General features: G+C 50.2%; 1 protein-coding gene across 2 annotated transcripts in view; it reads right to left on the bottom strand.

Moving 5' to 3' along the window:
- The window catches only part of LOC122390512 (oxidation resistance protein 1-like), a 47,519-nt gene that overhangs the window by 5,880 nt on the left and 20,970 nt on the right, over positions 1-20,669 (bottom strand). Inside the window, exons 4-12 of one of the 2 annotated variants that reach the window (XM_043383535.1) lie at positions 18,850-19,012; positions 18,369-18,538; positions 17,458-17,642; positions 16,705-17,220; positions 16,105-16,227; positions 15,843-15,946; positions 15,382-15,550; positions 14,915-15,027; positions 14,677-14,756 (exon numbers count right to left, since the gene is read on the bottom strand). In XM_043383535.1, coding sequence (XP_043239470.1) covers positions 14,677-14,756; positions 14,915-15,027; positions 15,382-15,550; positions 15,843-15,946; positions 16,105-16,227; positions 16,705-17,220; positions 17,458-17,642; positions 18,369-18,538; positions 18,850-19,012 — 1,623 coding nt within the window. The remainder of the gene's footprint in view (positions 1-14,676; positions 14,757-14,914; positions 15,028-15,381; positions 15,551-15,842; positions 15,947-16,104; positions 16,228-16,704; positions 17,221-17,457; positions 17,643-18,368; positions 18,539-18,849; positions 19,013-20,669) is intronic. The other variant, XM_043383536.1, reaches the window with a different exon arrangement.

The raw sequence follows: 20,669 nt of genomic DNA, 5'->3' as shown, positions 1-20,669 counted from the left end.
GCCCTGATGGGGTGCACCAACCATATTCGGCAATCTTATCCCCCACAGCACAGCCATACGTGTTTACGTGTTACGATGAAGGAATACAAAACACCGCGATAATTGTAAGCAGCGGACTGGTTTCTTACGTCGGCGTGAGCGCAAGGCTGTGCCAGGCTCGGTGCCAGGTGCCTAAAGTCGCATACCGGAGTGACTGGTATCATTAGGGGCACACCCGTCAACTCAGCCGAGACTATAATGTGGCATAAGCGCACGGATTTTACTCATTGCTTGCCATTCTTGTTCATCGTGGAGTGTGCGAGAGAAGTAACGGCAGACACATGTCTGGGGACTTAGAGGAATTCCCGACACTACTCGGGATTGTGCTCAGCAGCGAGCACTAGGTTTTTTTTTGTAGGGATAAGATGTTCTTTACGGAAGATCACCTGATGAGTTGGCATTTAGTTCGCTTAACTCCAACCGTATGAAAAATGCCATCGCATTTCAAATGTGCAGCCAAGTGGAGAGTGGAGATATCCCTAAAAGGCAAAACAAACAAGCCGGGCATCAATTTTCTGAAAACAAGCTGAAACAGATGTCAGATGAATACCTACCATATTTAATCTGTCAACGGCTAGCTTTTTTTCGGAGAAGCGAGATCATGAATAATGAAAAAATCTGGTGGTATGCCACTACCTTGCACAAACTCCCGGAAAAGTTAAGCACCGGGTGCGGCATCGTAGTAGCGTAATAATCCACAGAAATACTGCCTATTCCATGCCCAAACAGTCATGGAAAAGAGGATCACCACCGGGTGAGAAGCGTGCGAAACCTTGTCACGTGGACGGAGTGTGACGCGAAAAACGGCCGGGCCGATCTGTGCCGTGAGCCGTGACGCAATGTCTCGCGGTGGAGCACCAAATAGAAGGTCGGCCCGGAGGCGGAAAATGTGAAACTTACGGCCGCAGCGGGAGAACGGGACGGGCTCGAGCAGAACCTGCAAGTCACCAGAAAGGATAGCTTTCTACATACCGACCGGTGGTGAAAATGTATATGTAGATATGCACTTGCAATATTCTGCAGGACGAGTTCATCAACCTTTTTATAATAAAATCAAAGACAATGAATCAGAAAGATCAATTGGACGCTCATCTCACCATGACAGTGATGCTAATTCATGGCCATGGACAAATCGTATCGCTAATCCGGCTTCCAGCTGCCTACCTCAACCGTCAACGACAGCATGCCGGCACCCGTCACCGAGCGTCAACATCTGCAAACTTCACCGACGTGCGTCACACGTCCAGCAGCCACCGCTCCCCAACCGCCGAGGTAATAAATAGCCCCACAACTCGGCGGCTAATCCCACCAAATCTGGCCAAAACGTCCGGAGCGCCGGCGTCATGGAGCTCGCGGCGCCGGCTGACAAACAGTGGTGGTGTCACCGGGTGCCTGGCCCGCCGCTGCCTGCCGCCGCGGGTCCCTGGCCGTTACCCAGCCTTGTCGTGTGTTGGCCAAGACGAATGGCGGCCACAGAGCCCAGTGAGAGCGCCACAAACGAGAACCGAGCGCGGTCCAACGAGCCTCTTGTCGTAACGCAACCTTGGCGCCGTTCATTGTGGCTAGCCGGCCGTGGCAAAGTGACGTTTAAGCTATTCGCTCGTTGCAGATATGACGTTTACACGACGCATTTTGCGCGAGATTTCCGGCACTTTGGCTCGCCGAACGGGCGAAACTAGCTGGGCGGGTCGCCATCCTGTTCTCCATTGCACCACCCGAGGTCCTTGCGATTCTAATTCCACTCCTCCGCATTCCTCCCCCATACTCTCACGGCGGCCTTAACATGCCTTTCTATACCTCCCAACCACTGCACAGCCCTCAGTTGCCACCCGCCCCCGCTGATACACATCACGGCACACCGTCCATCGTGCGATCTGACCATCTGTTGGAGCGATAGTTCCACCCCCGACAGTCTGGCACCGTGCACGGCACAGGGCGACACGGTCGACAAGGCACGGACAGCCGGGAACGGCACCGGGCGGCACCACACCGCGCCCAAAACGGTCCAGCGTCCACGGGTCAGTCAGCTGGGGTCACACGGGAGACAGACAGGACTGCGGAGTCGATGGATTTTTGGAGACTCCGACTACGACTCCGGCCTTCAAAAACCAACTCCGACTCTGACTTCGGTCACGACTGTCGACTACGACAGACTCCGACTCCGACTCCGCAGCCCTGACAGACAGACAGGCATACAGACAGGCAGACAGACAGACAGACAGACAGAGTGTCGTACTACCGTGGATCCGTTGGTCACGCCGCGCGGCACCGGGTGGTACCGAACTGCTCCGGAGTGCGCCTCCGCCGCCGGGCGGGCCAGCCCAGACAGACGCCACTATCCCAGGTGACAGACCCGACTCCAGGGCCGGCGAACCGGACGTCAGACGCCCAGTCGGTCGGATTTCCCATTTTGTGCAGCCCCACCTCGGCGCGGCCTGGGTTTCCTCATTTAAATCTCTTATCCGTCTGCGTTCTTTAAGTTGCATAATCTCTCAAACAACTCGCATTACTACATTGCGATCCTCACGCCAGCCTCTCCCAGGCTGTCTTTCCCCCGCCGGGTCGCACCGTCCCATTTCGGTGGCCCACATATCTGCACAGAGCGCCTGCCTGGCCCGGAGGCGCGGCAGGCGTGCCTACCGGTACCGTACGCGGCCCGCCTGCAGGCGGGACGCTGCAGGTGACGGCTGGAAACCGAGGGACGTCCGGTCTGCAGGCTGGACGGCCCGGCACCGGGGGAGGGACGAGGAGACTGGGAGAGACGGGGAGAGACGGGGAGAGACTGAGAGAGACGGGGAGAGATGTGGGGAGCCCAGGGAGCGCCGGGGATGCATTGCCGGCGTAGTGGACGGCCACCAAACTCAGCTGGGTTTTCCGTGAAGAGCCGAATGATACACCGCTAGGTGGTAGACGGGTGGCGGGGGAGAAAGGCGAAATATTGAAAGCATTCATCAGAGATGCGAAGGACTATGGGACGGCACCGCACGAAAGCGTATTTGTCACTTGTGGGAACAGAACTCTTCCGTAATTGTACTTAATTAGCTGTCTCATTTACCTCTTTATATGACGCATTAAAAAGATATATATCATCGGAACAGGTAGAACAACTCTGTAATCTGCCGTGTCTGTGACAATCTGGATAGTGCAAGCTGCAGAGTTCTCACTCAGTAGCGAATATGTCGCATTGACTCCCACATCCCATATGATGAGCAGTGAGCACGCATATCAACTATAACCTACTTCTATTTATCCTTTATGACATTTAAGGTCATCCAGAGCACACGCATAACCATGTCATCCCTGATGAGGACACCAGGGATCCCGCGGACGGTTGCATCACACCGGTACGTCGCGGCCTCGCCGGCAGTCTCGTGACCGTCCCGGAAGGGCCCTGGGCTGGTTGCAGGCGCGCGCGCGCTCGCGGTGTTCCGTGTACAGAGGAGGCCCAGCCGTGCCTTCCGGCTCGGTGGCCTAGTGGCGCTGCCGGGGACGGCAGCACTCACAGGTGGAGCGCACAGCGCGACCCTGACCCGGCCGCCGTGCCAGCCGGACGGACGGACGCGCCGCCGGCGGGGGAGGCGAGACTGGCGGCGCCGTCTGCGTAACACGCCGCTACGTGTGCAGTCCGGCAGTGCGGGAGGGAGAGGAGAGAAAGTGCGACAGGGGCGGTCGTGCCGACGGCGCACTTTCTAGCACATTGTTCAAGGTGTGAGGGGAATGGTCAGAATACGGTGCGAGGATTATGAATGGGACTTTTGGAGTCAAAACGTGATGTAATCACCATGTACCGGATGCCAAAGTAACAATAGTCTATTTTCTTACGGAATTCTATAAATCGCAGTCTCTCGAGCATTTCCGAAGAACATCTCTGCAGCATGTACTAGAAAGTAGAAATGACACGGAAATCCAATGGACTTTTGGACTGGCCCAGGCGGAGACCCATAATCTGCGACTTGCGGTACCTGAAGCTGTGGTTTAAGTTCCTGTTGGATCGTTGAAAATAAGCTTTGCGGAGCGTGAAATCCCTATCATCCACCGATGAACTCGATTTGTTCTACTCAAAGCTAGGTCAGGGTCAGGGTCAAAGCTTATATGTAACGAACATATGCAATGAGAGGACAGGAAGCAAGCCAGCAATTGCACCCAGTGATATCGACCTACGCGAGTATATGTTTATGCGGCGAATTAGCTGCTTACTTCTGGTGCAATATAGGGAACACGTCAAATTCAGAACGAAAAAGCGGAACGCCCAAAACAATATGCCCTTCAATAAAACAGGTCTCCATCTTCCAGGATTTTTGCTTAGAAATAGCGCATTTTCAAGGGCTAGTGAAAACCAATGAGCTTACATTTTGTGCGACACAATAATTTTACATATCAGGTATATCAATCGTATCAGATTTTCACAAAAAGAGCGACAGCTTTCAAACCACCGACGCATGTCAACAAAAAAAAGCATTCCTCGGAAGCTCTCGACCTATCAAAAGGTTTATGATTTATTCAGAGCCTGTACGGTAAATAATGGCAACCGGACATGTCATCAATCCTCTGCAACATACAATTTGAAATTCAGATCGGAGGTGACCGGTCAGGGCGGCTGTACGCCACAAAGACGACTGAAGACTTGAGCAGCTGTATCAGATCGGGTCGCTGAGCACGGCACCCACACTGCGCTGGCCGTAACGTAACCGTTCTAGGAACTGACCGAATCTGTTCCATGAATGTGACGTCAAGGAAGTGTTATTTTTACCGCAGCTCCGCGTGAGCATGGCAAATGTGCATTACAACGGGCTACAATAAAAACAAAGCTTAAAAAGCAAGTCCGTTTGCAAAAACATTTCTTGCTTGCGGTTATCTTCAATAATTGACTGAGAAATCGAAAAAAATGCAAAACCGAAGGACGGGTAAAATAGTTATTTATCTAGAACGACAGTGTTGATGAAATACCTTTTTATTTCAGCTGTGCTTAGTTAGCAAATAGCCAGCACCACTAAGTCTTGCAGCAGATTTCGATACGGCGAAATAATATCACACTGTGAATACATTACGTACAATTGAGTCATGAAACGATCATCGAAAGGTGAGAGTTTACGACATACTGCGCGGCAAGCCTCTGATGCATTGCGGCGCAGCAGAACGCTAGGCGGCAGCCGCTAAAAAAGACGCCTGATTGGCAGACTGCCCCGCAAGGCATGTGTGTAGTGCGGCACAGCCTACCACGCAGGCAGCCTACCCGGCGGCGCAGACCAGACGCATAATGCCCAAAACAATAACAAATCTCGCCTCCGTTTGCGTCACACCGTGTCCTTGGTGTTTGCGAAGTCCGGTGGCGTCTGCAGGCGCCTACCCGGACTGCTAGCAGACAACAAAGGGACTAAAGCGAGGATAACAATGGATCAGAGTGAGGAGATACACGCGTCTGTTGGCTAATGCGTGGCCATTGCGACAGCGCCACGGTTGTAAGGCGGGCAGGTTTAGGTAAAAACAGACCCTGACCGGGCAGCCTGGCTGATAGGTAAATGCGAGGAAAACATGCTGAATGTCGAAATGCGAGGGACAGAACAACGAGGAAGCTGATCAAATGCGCTAAGGAATCTCATTATCTCAAGGATACCAACCCGTCACCCTCTACCACAACTTGTCAATGCCATGAGAAAAGCTACGATCTGTATAATAAGGAGAAAAGATTACATAACATTAGCCTATAATATCCCGGAGAACGAAAACAATAACTGCCCAAACCTAGCGTCACACGGCTCCCGCTGCACTTCAGCTCACTTTTGCACCAATATTCAGGGCATGTCGATCTCTGACCGAATCGCGCCCATCAATCCCACCGCGGCTGACGGGCGGGTAACCGACTGACATCCGGTCGGCTGTGCTGTGTCACAGTTCCCCGGCGGAACAACAGACAGAGGCTGTGCTGTGTCACAGTATCCCGGCGGAACAACAGGCAGAGGTGACTGTAACGGTGGCTACTGGCCGGTGACGGTGACCCCACGATCAGAGCAGCCAGCGCCGCTTTCATTCAAAAGGGTGGATAATGATTCAGATTCCATGGTGTCAGCACTTTGTGGATTTAAAGGACAGGAAGTGACAAAATTGCGATCGTACGTGCCTGGGAAACGAACTTATCATGCCTTTAACGGTAGGCTCGAACAATAAGAGGCGTTTTGGCATGTTTTTTTTATGGTTCGACTTTCGTTGGTCGTAACTTTGTTCAAGCACTTTAAGATCAGAGATCTTAAAGCACACAGTAGGCCATCTCAGGGCCTGGGATTGGCCCATCCACCGACAAATTTTGATACGTGATGGAACCCGCACTCAGGTAGCTGGTAGGGACTGCAGCGTCGTGCTGACCCTCCAAAGCTGACTTTTACGTAACCGTCTACAGTTTCCATCCATCCCAGTACGGATCAGGAGCACGACCTTCCCTAGCCGTTCGCCTTTTCGCTATCGTCACCTTTATCACCTTTAACCCTCGCCCTGGCAGGGCATTTTTCATAACACGGCCTGGCAGGGGGGGGGTCGATGCGACCCCCCCCCTCGCGATTGGCTCCTATGGCACCTAGAAACACCAAATTTGGTAGGTAGGTGGGCCCTCTGGAGTTCTCGCCCCTGTGCAAATTTGGTTGCTCTAGGTCAATATTTAGGGGGGTTTTGGGGGGTATAAATGTAAAAATTTCGCTAAAAACAGGTCAAAAGTTTTTCGCTTATAACTTTTGATCTAATTAAGATAGAGCAAAAAGAAAAGCACCAGTAAACTCAGCACGTCAAGGCGCGTCGAATGGTATACTTTTTAGCTTGCTTAAGTGTACTTAAAGTTTTTCTTAAATTTTAAGTAAACTTAACTAAATAAATTAAGTTCAGGTTAACCAAATTGCATCATATCGCATATCATTCGATTCGGCTGATCACCAGGAACACAATGATACCATTTTTTAAGCTCTAGCGTCATTATGTGCCAAGTTATTGGCAAAAACGTCATTTGACCTCCGTTGACCTCATTTGACCTGACCCATGGATAAGTACACCAAACAAAGAAGCACCATGTGACCTGCTGTTAAGTACTGTGGTTTCAAAGCACAAAAGTGATAGAACGAAGCGGATATCTCCAGTATTTTCCGAATTTAGTATTTTCCCATAGGCTTAACATTACGACGTAATGACCTCTAACTGACCTCAGGTCAGTGACCTCAAAAAACCCGAACTATATGTTATACAACTCGGTGAACTTAGCACATCCTGAAAGTTTGAAGGAAATCAGTCAAAAACTGTGAGTTGGACAGGTGCAAAAAGAAAATTGAAATTTGACCATGACCTTGTACCGGTTTTTCTGACCTGGTGACCTGACCCAAGGTCACCCGGACCTGAAATTTTCAGGTCATATGTAAAAAGGTTGCCCCATAGGCTGTGCCAAATTTGGCGGCGCTGCGCGCCGCCGTTTTTACGCTACCTTCGAAAAACCTTAGGGGGGGGGTCGCATCGACCCCCCCCTGCCAGGGCGAGGGTTAAAACCCGTTCATTCCTCCACCATTTATCCCGCTTCCTGTCCAAAGCCAGAAGGCAGCCACGAGAACCCCGTCCTGGCCTCGTTTGACGGCAGGACTCACTAACTGAGCCCCGATCTGGGTCGCAGACGGGCCTCGCGCAAATTAGCGTCGACCACCGTCGGCTGACGTAACCGACGGCGCTCCGAGGTCGCCGCCGCCGTCGGAGCTGAACGACGGGGTCAGCGGTGGAGGTCGGACCTCCGAGCCGCGCGCGGCGGCCCGTACGGAGGGCTGACGAGCCGTGCTGTACGGGAAGGGGTAGACGGATGAGACGCAGCGGCACCCCGGGCATGAGAGGCACGTCAGTGGCAGATGATAGAGCCGCAGCTGTCATTGAGCTGTGTCACGCGACTGACAGTAGCATGTCTGGAGCGGTGAAGCGTGGAACGTCGTATCTATGCCACGCTTGACCTACTGAAGTCACGTTGGGTTAGCACCATGTGGTTATGGGCGTAAACGTGTACCGTAGAGTAAAGCATGCTTCACACGTTCAAACAGAACGGTCGACAGCAGTGGAATGCAAATGGCAATTGTCCAACTGACTATTTGGACACTTTGGTGCTATGCCTTTCATCATAGACTTCCTAATGGTATGATTCACGAAACATTTGTTGCGACTAAACGGAACTGTTCAGTGTTCACAATCGCACGGACCTGCCTGAAACCGTCATTGTAAAACGTTGCCGTACAGAATCCCGACTGGGGCAGCCGAAGGTCAGTTCGCTTGTTTGAATAGTCTGCAGCCATTAACGCTGGTCAACATTCTGGAGTTGGCTGCACTAGCTAACCGGGCTCCGGGCCTTGAGGACCGTCTGACACAATGACTCGGGAGCTCACGACCGACACAATGAAGTTTGAACATCATTGTTCCATTGCAAAAAAGTTCGGCAGGCGAACGGAAAGTAAAACCCATTACCTAGCACAGGAAAACGCTTCCCTAATTGGTTTCAGAGTCAGTTTTCTGGCCGCGGATTGTTGCGACTAGGTCCACATTGGAGTTCAATCGGCAGCATGATTTGATCACGGGACACTCATGGTACGCTCAACATCATGCAGCCAGTAAACATGTTGCGAAACATGCGGCACATGCATCAAGACCTCGTAGTTACCTTCTTGGCCTTCTTCCGCAGACGCAGCTTGGGCAGCAGTTTCTTCTTCTTCACCATACGTTTCACTGAGGCGATCCAGTCCGACACTCGGATATGGATTTTACCCGTCTTCGGCGTTCGCGGCGAGCCCGGCGACGGCATCTCCAGGTGAACTCCGGTCTCGGTCATGTCTGGACCGCAGCGCAGCTCCCTCTGATCACCGGCACAGCACGTGCGCCCTCACCGTCCGCCGGCTCTCACACAACTGACGGGTGCCGCCCGGTGAGCGGTCCAGTGAGCGGGGCAGCCCGCGGCGGCCCGGCCGGCGCGGCGCCGCCAGGCACCGCCACCGGCAGCCGCCCGGCCGGCCGGGCCGCTCCGACCAGAGAAAGGGCTGGCCCGGACCGCCGCCGGACACAGTGGGCGTCGACCTCCACTTTTTGCTGCGTCCGGCCGAGAGTGGCTTACCATGAACTCACGCCGAGCTTGCAGAGTGGGCGACAGACCTAGCCAGCACGCATGGTCATTTGCATCAGCCGAATTGGAAAGCAACGATCTGCCTTGATTATGTATGCCTCGATTGAGGAGGGCAAAACCAACTTCGCTCCATCAACAGCGCGTAACGTTCGTTGTGGAAGTTGCAGCCATACTTTCCACTCAGACTCCAGGGCAGAGTCCAGTTATTTGGTAAAACATAAACCAGATTAGTCTAATGAGCGGTCTTTAACCAGTCGCATAACAAATAAAACTCCTACGGCTTCTGACAAACATAATTTATTACTTATTGCCGCAGAGCACGATGTCAATACATTGGACGCCCGGAACGAATTCCAGTACAAGATTAGACATAGTATAAACCGAGCTAAGGGAAATTGATTGGCAATAAAAGGTGGTCATAAAACAGGAAATCCACCATACGCTAGCGAAATGATCACTCCCAAATCACGTCATTCTACCTGGGTTTTCAAAGACCAATCCAGGTACTCTAACGCATGTATCTACACAAACCGCGATCAATGACTTCTCGTTAGCTTGTAACAAAATTCAGCTTGTTATGAATTAACCCTCGCCGGCCGAGGGGGGGGGGCGGGTGCCGCCCCCCCCCTAGGTTTTTTTTCGCGATAGCTCCGAACACGCTGGCGATAGAGCTGAAACTTGGCATACCTGACCTTTGATCCAAGCCGCATCTTTTGACACCAACCGCGTTTTTGGGTCAGGTCAGGTCACTGACCTATGACGTCATAAGTGAACCTCTGCACGGTCTTCAGATGTCGCAACTTCGCAACGCCCTCACTGCCAGAGGAGATGTCACAGGGAAATGAAACTTGCAGGATCTAGTATCCATTATGAGTCTCAACTTGTATATCTCGGATTTTTCCTAAAGGTCATATGAGGTCAGGTCATTTTCGTGACCTCACCATTATAAGTCAATGGGGAAAAATTCAAACTGCTATTCTGGCGCCGGGAACGATCTCCAACTATCTCAAGCACACAGAATTGTGATTTGATGCACTCCTTGCAAGGTTAGATGCGTCACTTTTGCAATGTTGACCTTCCGTGACGTCATTTATGACGTCATCAAGGTCATATTAGTTTTTCGTCAATAACTCCCGATCAAATTGAGCTAGCGAGTCGAGAAAGCCACCAATGGACTCAGGAAGACCTGCCGAATCGAATGATATGCGACATGACCTCTTTCGACCAACTTCGTGACCTGGGGTGCTGACCTGACCTTGACCTGAGGTCAACACCCCAAGTTGACCTGACCCGGACAAAAAGTATATCATTCGAAGCGCCTGAGCGAGGCGAACACGATGCTGCCAAAATCGCGGCTCTGCGGCCGTTTTTTGCGACGTTATTCACCAAAAACTGAACCGTACCCTGGGGCACTTGACCTGACCTCAGAGGTCACCGGTTGACCTAGGACCTTAAAATCGGGTACCAATCTCTGCGTCTTGTAACGGCGCACACGCTCGTTTTTTCCGCGACGCGCTAGCTCCACCAGGGGCGAAACGGCGAGGGGGGGGGTCGTACCCGCCCCCCCCCCCTCGGCCGGCGCGTATGTAGAAAACCAATAGGTCCGGCGAGGGTTAAAGGCCAATTCAAGGCACATATACGCCTAGGTGCACAATTACCTTTGAAAGGCCTTGATAAGTTTTCTAACGTTAAACTTGTCGAGCTTAATTTCTAAACGTCTCGCTGCGCTGCGTCCCACTAAAATAGTCTTCTTCGCCGTATCGACTAAGCTAGACTTCCCAGGTAAGACTCTATAGTCATGGGAAGATGGACCTCAAACTTCCAGTCTCACCACAAAATAGTTGTTGAACGTAGGAGGCAAACTTCCACCAAATAGAGCAAATTTTGAAGTTACGTTAGACCCTCCCCTCCAGTTAACGACTTTCCTCATGCATCCACTCATTTCCCATCTTGGTATATTATTGGACTTCCCAAAATTACTACCGTTCATACATATAAGCTGCAATGCTGTAAGCACTTTACGAAAAAAGAAACGCTTGAAAACGATCTAAAAGATCTCCGATGTAGTGATATCAATTACAGAAAATCGGAATACCGATACCAAACCAAATACCAACCAAAACCGTGGGAAAATACCGAAACCGAACCAACTTTGAAAGATGAAGGAAATACCAACTTTTTACCAATTTCTTAGCCTCTTATACATTAGAAAGGGTTCATAATACCAACAAAATACCAAACACATTAGAATTGAAATACCAAATACCAAGTTGTTATCGGCTTGGTATCGGTATACCAAAAATTTGGTATACGATTGACATCTCTACTCCGATGCCTGGCACGGCCTGGCATCGGAGTGGTGGAGCCGGAAGCGGAACTTCAAATCATGACGACAACCCGAAAGTCCCGGATGGCGGATCGTCATCTATTATGAACTCAACTACGAGAGAACGACCTTCATTTCGTAACCCATCATGACAATCGGCTTCAGTGATAAGGGCGATAACACGAGAGAAGAAGAACGAGGAAGAGAGTATGTAGATTCTGACGGCTAGTCGCCAAGCTTTGGAATACCCAACTATGTTTGCAGAAGTTTGGAACATGACTAAGCCCTATTCCGACAGTCATGTTTCACGAGACAAACTTGGGACCGGGAAGACCAAACATATGACGTGCCCTAAGAATGGCTTCACGGGCTCGCACGACGTGACCAACGGGGTGGTAATGCTCACGGATATTCGTGGAGCCAAGCCTGGCACTCAATGGACCAGAAGATCCGGTATAACCTCATTACAACTCTTTCTACAACTACAGACAGTGTTTCATTTTTCAGCCTTTTTGGTGGCAAATCACACCTAATGGGGAAAATATTTTCATCTCTAAAATATGAATGACCAACTTTACTTCATCTCTGAAAAGAGTTTCATGTATTCCCAACAGCCAGTTCACTTGTCACTTGACAGTTGATGCACCCACATCCTTTTGTTCCACACCCTGTCAAGATCCTGACATGAAATCCTGGTTTATCAGTTAGCATAAAAATTGGCATTACACCATTTTGCAAAAATACTGCAGTTATTTACTCTCTTTTTTCATCCTAAGATTTTTTTCTTCATCGGCACACCCAACCAATATCCAATTTTAGAACACTGACTACAGATCAGCTGACATCCGCTGCAAAGTTCCGCCAAACCGTTCCAATGCCACGTCCACGCACAATCACCGAACGATGATGAATGTGAACATGGAGAAATGAACTAAGTCATGATGGGTCAGCTGAAACTATCACGAATAAGTGACGTCATGGCTGTTGGCTATCCGCCGCTGATCCAGGGTAGGTACCTAAATACATGCACCTAATCGACTGACGGGCACGCTTTCTCAGAAAACAGGGAGGCTGTTATTAAAGTTTTTTTTTCAGGCACACCAGATCGACTTTTTGTATCTGTCACAGACATGGAAAATATAATTTGATGACGCCAAAATGAGATTAACTTATAGACGACTAGATGCATTATAAAGTGGTCTAAGATTAGGTGCAATTTAATTTCCTATTTGAAATGTTCTTGCTTCTTGTAATCATATTATGCATCAGACACGAAAAGCATCACATGCAAACTTGGCTTCGTTTAATTATTGAGACATTTTAGTTGATAGTCAAAGCTGCTTATCTCATTTCGTGCAGTGTCTGAACATTCTGCTAATCAGAGACCTATTTAAAAAGTGACACGTCGGAACTACTGTTGTGTGATTTCTTTTTACGGGCCATGGCCAGCCATTTCTGGAACATAATACCACGTTTCATCAATTAATGACGCCCCTGCAGATAGATAGAGTTGTTGCATTTTGCACGCCGACCCGGCTGGGCGGGTTAGTGGGTCATCGAGACACGCCAACTCACCCCCGACCCCCCCCCCGACCCTCCGACCGACCGACCGGTTTTGTGAGCGACAGAATCGATCGGAAATGACACCACTCGGCAGCGCCCACAGCGCGCACACCACACCACATGCAATTGCACAGGCGATTAGCAAATCTCCGTATTAGTCAGCCTGAGTCAGCTATTAAGTTTGGCGTGCTTACTCTACTTGACTGTGTAGAGGTTAATGGTAATCCAGCGTTAGAGTTTATCTGTGGTCGGTACGAAGAGATAAAAATAAGCTACTTACAAAATAGTTACGCCTAAAAATAGCGTGAGTGTGCTAGTTGCAGAGCGAAAGCGACTTTCTAAGTGGTAGCTGTAACAAGTGAATGCGTTCGAAACACCCGTTCCGCTCCGCAAGATATTTGGAAAAAAAAACAGCAAACGCAATCGGATGCAAAAACTAGCAATGCCTTTGCCAATGAACACGTCGAAAAACCTTGGCAGGATCCTATTAATGACGTTCAGATGGATAATTTTAGTATGGCAAATAGCACAAGATGTCGCAATGGCACATGCAATTTCGTCACCATGCCACTAAAATGTGGCGAAGTTTTTTCTAAAGACTATCCAGATAAGTCTATGACGCGCCACGTTAAGATGTGCAACAGCAGAAACATCAGGTCAGCGGACCCGTGTACCCCACACCACAACCAGGTCACCCATAGGTCACACGGCACGTGTACGAGACGGCAAACCCGTGCTCCCATCGCCGTCCCAGGCCGGCTGTCATATCTGTCCGTTCCTGTCATCGGCCGGCACGTGCGCCGTTCGACATACACGGCTGAGGTTTGTTCACCAGCCCCGCGCCCATACGCCCTTTGGATCAACCGCCGATCCCGTCCATCTTTCTCCGAAATATGCGCTCTGCAATGTACAATAGCCTTTGCAAGGCGAACCACGGCCGAGGCATGACGGCAGGAATTGCAAAATGTCACAACATTATTGATGAAGGTGTTTACCGAGAAACATATTTCGACGCAAATCCAGGTAGGCGGAAACCAGTTCTGGGCCTCCCCGGGCCAGTTTTGGGGCTCTCTCGGCTAGTTTCTCGGAGACAGAGTTGACGCTACAAGCTTTACGACGGAGATCGGAATCACAAACCCGGCTCGGTGCTAGCATTAGTTCATTGCTGAGTGGGATGCAATTTATGATTGTGGGCTGTAATACTACATGAATGTGTTGCTAATGAATCAATCATAACTAAACATACCGAACGGACATACTATTGCGTAAAATACCATTCATCAAATGTTGAAGATTGCATTGAGCCATTTTAAATTCTTTTCTGCGGTTGTGAATTGCGCACGACATAATCTTGTTAAATCCGTTTTTAAGGACTATCGTTTGTGTCGAATTCAACACAGCTAAATCACAGACTGGTTCTCGGGAGTGTTGGAAACTTTCTCGTATTTTTCTACTTAAAGTAAAAAGGCAGGCAAAAAAATTGTCAATCCGTTATCATTTACTCTACAATCATGCAATCAGGTTATTCTACAGTCTACCATCAGGGATAGAACAAAAGCATGTTTTTATCTAATAGATCACACCACACCGCCACACCAGCACCCATAGGAGCACCGGCAGCTGTACTCACCTTTGTTCCTCTGCCGAGCGGGTACCCGCCGAAATCCACCTCCTCCCAGTCGCCCTCCAGCTCCTCCGGCTCCCAGATATCTGCCACAAACAGCCCGCCTCAGTCAACACGCGTCCAACGCATCGTGGATGGGCGATTTCACAAATCCGGAATGGATGAATGCGCGATTGAGATTCAATAGCAGTGGAAAAACGAGCCGCCTCGGCTGAGCGATTGAATAAGACAGGGGACCGCTTACCGTCGTCAGAGTCGATTTGCTCAAAGCCCTGGCGCTGCAGCTTGGTTGTTAGATCGACATCGTCAGAGAGCTCCGGCGTCCACTGGGTGATGAACTGGTGCAGCTCCTCGCATCTGAGAGTGGGGGAGTGATTCGGGTCAGTCAAGCACCGGCGATGTTTCGTGCGACAAGGAATATACTGCGAATGATCCGAGAACGGCAGGCGCAGATAAGGTATAAAGTACGAGACAGCAATAAAACAGGTCATCTCAGCACACAAATCACATGCATGGTTATTTGCATTGTCAGGCACAAACGGACGTAATGTATGCAGTTTGCAATATCTAAATACCACGTCCTACAGCCTCTGATCGAACTTTCACATTTACCGATTACTTCCAATATCGGTTTCTGCATAATGCTTTCGTCACATTCTCGTAAACCACACTATTGAGAACCCTCCCACGACAGTTCCTAGACCACCTCACCTGTCTCGGGGTACGGCGAACAGCACACGCGAGGGCAGACGGCGCTGGCCACAGAACATGACTTTGGTGCGCTCTGAGCGGGGCAGCAGCCGGCCGCGCGTCTTTCCCGTCACCATCTCCAGGTAAAGAGGTGGCTGCGACACCACCGGGGTATGCACCCGCAGCAGCTCTGTATACGGGGAGGGGGATCAGGCCAGAGACAGGCTGGCAGAGGGAGGGGCAGGACAGGAGGTACAGACACCATCGGGGTGTACACCCACAGCAGCTCTGAATAAGGGGAAGGTAGGTCAGACTAGAGACAGGCTGGCCAAGGGAGAGAGGGGGTAGTGTTTCAATCAACACTCAGCAGCTTATACGAACAGAGCGGCAAAATTCGTTGAAATGGAAAGTGACTAGTTATAGGCGATTAACAAAATCGAACAAGCTTTTCGACGTTCAAAACGAATAAACCGAAAACATACCGTCTGCTGCCTTGAACAGTGAAGGCTTCTCGTCAAAAGCTATTTCGTTCTTGAGCGAGTGTTCCGAGCCAGTAGAGCCTTTCCGGAGAGCAATGGTCTTTGCGCTGAAAGGAGACAAAAATGTGAGTGAATGAACTATCCACAATGTTGACTTACATATCAACGAATCATAATTCCAAGGGACATTGAACCTTAATCCTGATTTTCGTTTCTTCCACATAAACCTTTAGTTTCAAGCAAGACATCAGACTATTTGTCCTACCGTTCAGCTGCTTCGGTGTTCTGTTTATCATCCTGCGCCTCTCCCGTAGCGGTGGCCTCCGGTGCCGGGGAAGGGACACCGACTGAGCCCTGGCTGCGCAGGCTCGTAGACAGCGGCAGTGAGCTGCGTGAGACACGGAGGTCGAGTCAGATAAGGGGATATCGGGACTGCAGGGAAAGGGATATATGCAGGCAGCACAGTCCTCTCAGACATGGGTGGAAGAAGGAGCTTTCTAGTTAGTAGACAACAGTCGACGGAAAACTACACAGCGGCTGCTAACTGGTTGACAAAGACGGTATTATGCCCCGCCTTTATGAGCAGGAGCATAAGACGCAAGGCTTCCAGACCGTAACAAGCTTCTTTTCCATGACACTGAATAATCCGCATTGTCTCTTAAATGCAGCTTATAGCGGTCTCTGCAAAGAATGTATATGAAAATGAGATTCCCGGCTTCCTTTTTGCAGATCACACAAATCCGCATGACAACAAGCAATGAATGTCCTCTAAGTGTCCCGTCGAGGGACATTTAAGCAAAAAATCGCCATCCTGGTAACTACTTGGCTAAGCCGCCCCGCTCTGACAGTCACCCAGCGGACTCACCACTCGGAGCCCTCTGTCGCGGACGACACTGAGGACACGATGGGTATGACACTGGACAGAGGCGATCCGTACTCCTCGTCTCCTTCCTGCGGCGGCGGCGGCGCGGAGAAGCTGGCCCGACCGTCCCTCGACCCCCTACCGTACGCCGGCCGCTTGGCCTCGCCCGCACTGGCCGGGGAAGACGGCGAGCGGTCAGCGCCGGCCGGGCTCGAGTCGTTACGCTTCTCCGGGCTGCCCGGGTCGCCCGGTTCACCCGGGTCGGGTTTGGATCCAGTGTCCGTCTTTGGCTTCTGTGGTGACGAGGGTTTACTGTCTCCGAGAGCGGTGGTGGATCCCTCTGGACCCTGTCCATCGTCCGAGCTGGTGGAACAGGGTCGCTTGCCGCCAGATACGGTGATGTGCGAGTCATCTGTGGTGGACGTCTCGACCTTAGCGCCCCCTTCCGAAGTCGTAGGGTCCGGTGCCGAGCTCCGACGCTTTTCCTTGGAGCTGAACGATTCTCGATGTGCCTCTCGGCTGTGGAACGATGACATAGACATGTTAATATTAAATTCCGAAACATATTATCTCCACATGTTCTCGATAACAAAAAACAAAAAAAAAACATGATAAACAAAACCTGACGAACAACGCAAACGGAATCCCAATCTAAGCGCAATTTCAACAAAACTACCGCATATCACTTTACCGTCCCCACATCACATCTCTCAGCATACCCCACTATTCACTAACTAGCTCGTATCATCCACTCACTGTTGTGAGGCGGCGGCGGGGCTGTGGTGGGGCGGCTCCGTATAGTATTCGGCCGTCACCAGGTACCGTACCGGTACGTCGACCGTGTAGTACTCCACGCCGCGGTCCACCACCAGCGGGTCGGACACGTTCGGGCGGAACATGAGCGAGTTGGGCGTCATGATTAGCGTGCCCACCGCCACGCCCTGACGACACAGAGAGGTACAACCGTAATGACTGATCCCGAAGAGAGTAATGACATAGCAGAGTGGGGAGTCGTGACGGTCAGAATAGAAACCGCGTCATGAAAAGCGTCAAAAATGCTCCGTCATACAACATCCGCTAGATTTTCACGCAAAGAGCATCAGATTGAATACCACCACGCTGGATATTCGATCTTGCAGAAAATCAAAAGCTTAAAGGTACCCTCCCACCTTAGCATTAGATTTGAGTTGAGATAGCCAAAATGGGGTCCCTGGCTCACAATTACCGGTTTCGGCACTCACAACATCGAGAAATGCCTTAAGTCGGAAATATTGAATTTCAAAATTGCAGCATTTTGATTCAGAGGGGCTAATGCATAGGAATACCCCTCTGAATGTGTGACGTCATTGCAGATATCTAACGATTTTTAAATGTTTGACTAAAACGTTTTGTAGCACGCGGTGGTATATGCTGCTTTGCGCGCAACAAATGCCGCACTTTCAAATAAAGTCGCTATAGGAACAGCGGAGATCCCAAAAAGTAAACAAAAGTAAAAGTCTAATATCTTGAAAACCGGTGAATATTTTTCGATGAAATTTGGTGGATATTCGTTTTTGCTCTTTCTGAGCCGAACGACATCACTTTCATGCCAATTCATTAACTTTTTTGAAGGTGGGAGGGTCCCTTTAAAAATTGGTCATTTCAGACTATACCACCACCGTAATCACCTCGGACTCCGTGAAGAGTCGCGTCCGGCGGATCTGGATGTGCTGCTTGCCGTTCGTGTCGTCCCCGGCACGGGCCGTTCCGTGCGAGCCGCTCGGTGTGGACCGCGAGCGGTGTCTGATCGACAGCCCTCCGCTGTCCGATGGGGGCTCCTGGTCGGCGTCACCGCCTCCTGAGAACGCGCCACACACAGAGACGCACCACTAATTACGACGGAACTGGATACTGGACAGCAATAAACAAGATAACTGGCAGTAACACACCACATCCAGGCCTTTGAAAGACCCTCACAAAAAGAACACATCGATAGATAAGATTGGAGGCGCTGGGGGCAGTGGCACGAGCCTATCAGGCACTGCAGAGCATCAGCTCCTGTGCCACACAAAATATAACGACAACACGTCAGTCAGCTAGCCATTTCGATCATTACGGATATTGAAAAAGAGCTGCAGCCAGCCGTTTATCACTGTGTTATCGTCTGACCTTGGCTCTGGGTCGGCTCTGGAGTGGATCGCCGATCCAGAACACGCAACACCTGGCCCGGCAGAATGGTCTTCTTGAACTGCAGTCGGTTCAGCTCCTTCAGCTCGCCCGGCAGGCACTCGTAGAAGGCGGCGATACTTGGGATGGTCTCACCGGGCTTCACCTGCGCGACACGAAATAGACAAACGTGTGAATCGAAGTTAAAATGGGAGAGGGAGAGGGAAGAAGGGAGAGGGAGAGGGAGAGGGAGAGGGAGAGGGAGAGGGAGAGGGAGAGGGAGAGGGAGAGGGAGAGGGAGAGGGAGAGGGAGAGGGAGAGGGAGAGGGAGAGGGAGAGGGAGAGGGAGAGGGAGAGGGAGAGGGAGAGGGAGAGGGAGAGGGAGAGGGAGAGGGAGAGGGAGAGGGGGGAGAGAGAGAGAGAGAGAGAGAGAGAGAGAGAGAGAGAGAGAGGAGAGAGAGAGAGAGAGAGAGAGAGAGAGAGAGAGAGAGAGAGAGAGAGAGAGAGAGAGAGAGAGAGAGAGAGAGAGAGAGAGAGAGAGAGAGAGAGAGAGAGAGAGAGAGAGAGAGAGAGTTAAGACTGTAATTACGTATGTGCATTACGTGCATGTCGTCGACTTATTCCAGCATCGGTTGTACCAAGTCCTACTCCTACCTAAGTCTTACCTACACCGGTGATCGTGGTCGAAAGTGTGTTTAGCGAAACTGATTTTCTATGTACAAATGTTCAGGGAAGAAAGTTCATGTAAAACACACCTCTCGGAGACGGTATATGTTGCGTCGCGGCACATGACATATGACATATGAGAAAGAGAGAAAGTGGCGAGGGAGCATGAATCGGAAAGCTTTCCTCATGATCCCCCTATCATCTTGTCTCGCATAAACCAGAAACATGGTGACGAAAGGACACTAGACAAACATGCCGTTGTGAGAAAATAAAGCCTAACTTTCAAATCACTTCATTTCTTCATTCCTTTCCTCATTCATTCATTCATTCATTCATTGGTACGTTCATTCTGTCGGTCAGTCCTTATCAAATTCATTTATTCACCAACTTATCTATCTATCTAATATTCATTCATTCATTCATTCATTCATTCATTCATTCATTCATTCATTCATTCATTCATTCATTCATTCATTCAGTCATTCAGTCATTCAGTCATTCAGTCATTCAGTCATTCAGTCATTCAGTCATTCAGTCATTCAGTCATTCAGTCATTCAGTCATTCAGTCATTCAGTCATTCAGTCATTCAGTCATTCAGTCATTCAGTCATTCAGTCATTCAGTCATTCAGTCATTCAGTCATTCAGTCATTCAGTCATTCAGTCATTCAGTCATTCAGTCATTCAGTCATTCAGTCATTCAGTCATTCAGTCATTCAGTCATTCAGTCATTCAGTCATTCAGTCATTCAGTCATTCAGTCATTCAGTCATTCAGTCATTCAGTCATTCAGTCATTCAGTCATTCAGTCATTCAGTCATTCAGTCATTCAGTCATTCAGTCATTCAGTCATTCAGTCATTCAGTCATTCAGTCATTCAGTCATTCAGTCATTCAGTCATTCAGTCATTCAGTCAGTCAGTCAGTCAGTCAGTCAGTCAGTCAGTCAGTCAGTCAGTCAGTCAGTCAGTCAGTCAGTCAGTCAGTCAGTCAGTCAGTCAGTCAGTCAGTCAGTCAGTCAGTCAGTCAGTCAGTCAGTCAGTCAGTCAGTCAGTCAGTCAGTCAGTCAGTCAGTCAGTCAGTCAGTCAGTCAGTCAGTCAGTCAGTCAGTCAGTCAGTCAGTCAGTCAGTCAGTCAGTCAGTCAGTCAGTCAGTCAGTC

Source organism: Amphibalanus amphitrite, unplaced genomic scaffold (genome assembly GCF_019059575.1).
Source record: "Amphibalanus amphitrite isolate SeventyFive unplaced genomic scaffold, NRLGWU_Aamphi_draft 000398F_arrow, whole genome shotgun sequence".
NCBI classification, from domain to species: Eukaryota; Metazoa; Arthropoda; class Thecostraca; order Balanomorpha; family Balanidae; genus Amphibalanus; species Amphibalanus amphitrite.
The sequence above is the reverse complement of the archived record's forward strand: the minus strand, read 5'-3'. Positions and strand labels throughout refer to the sequence as shown.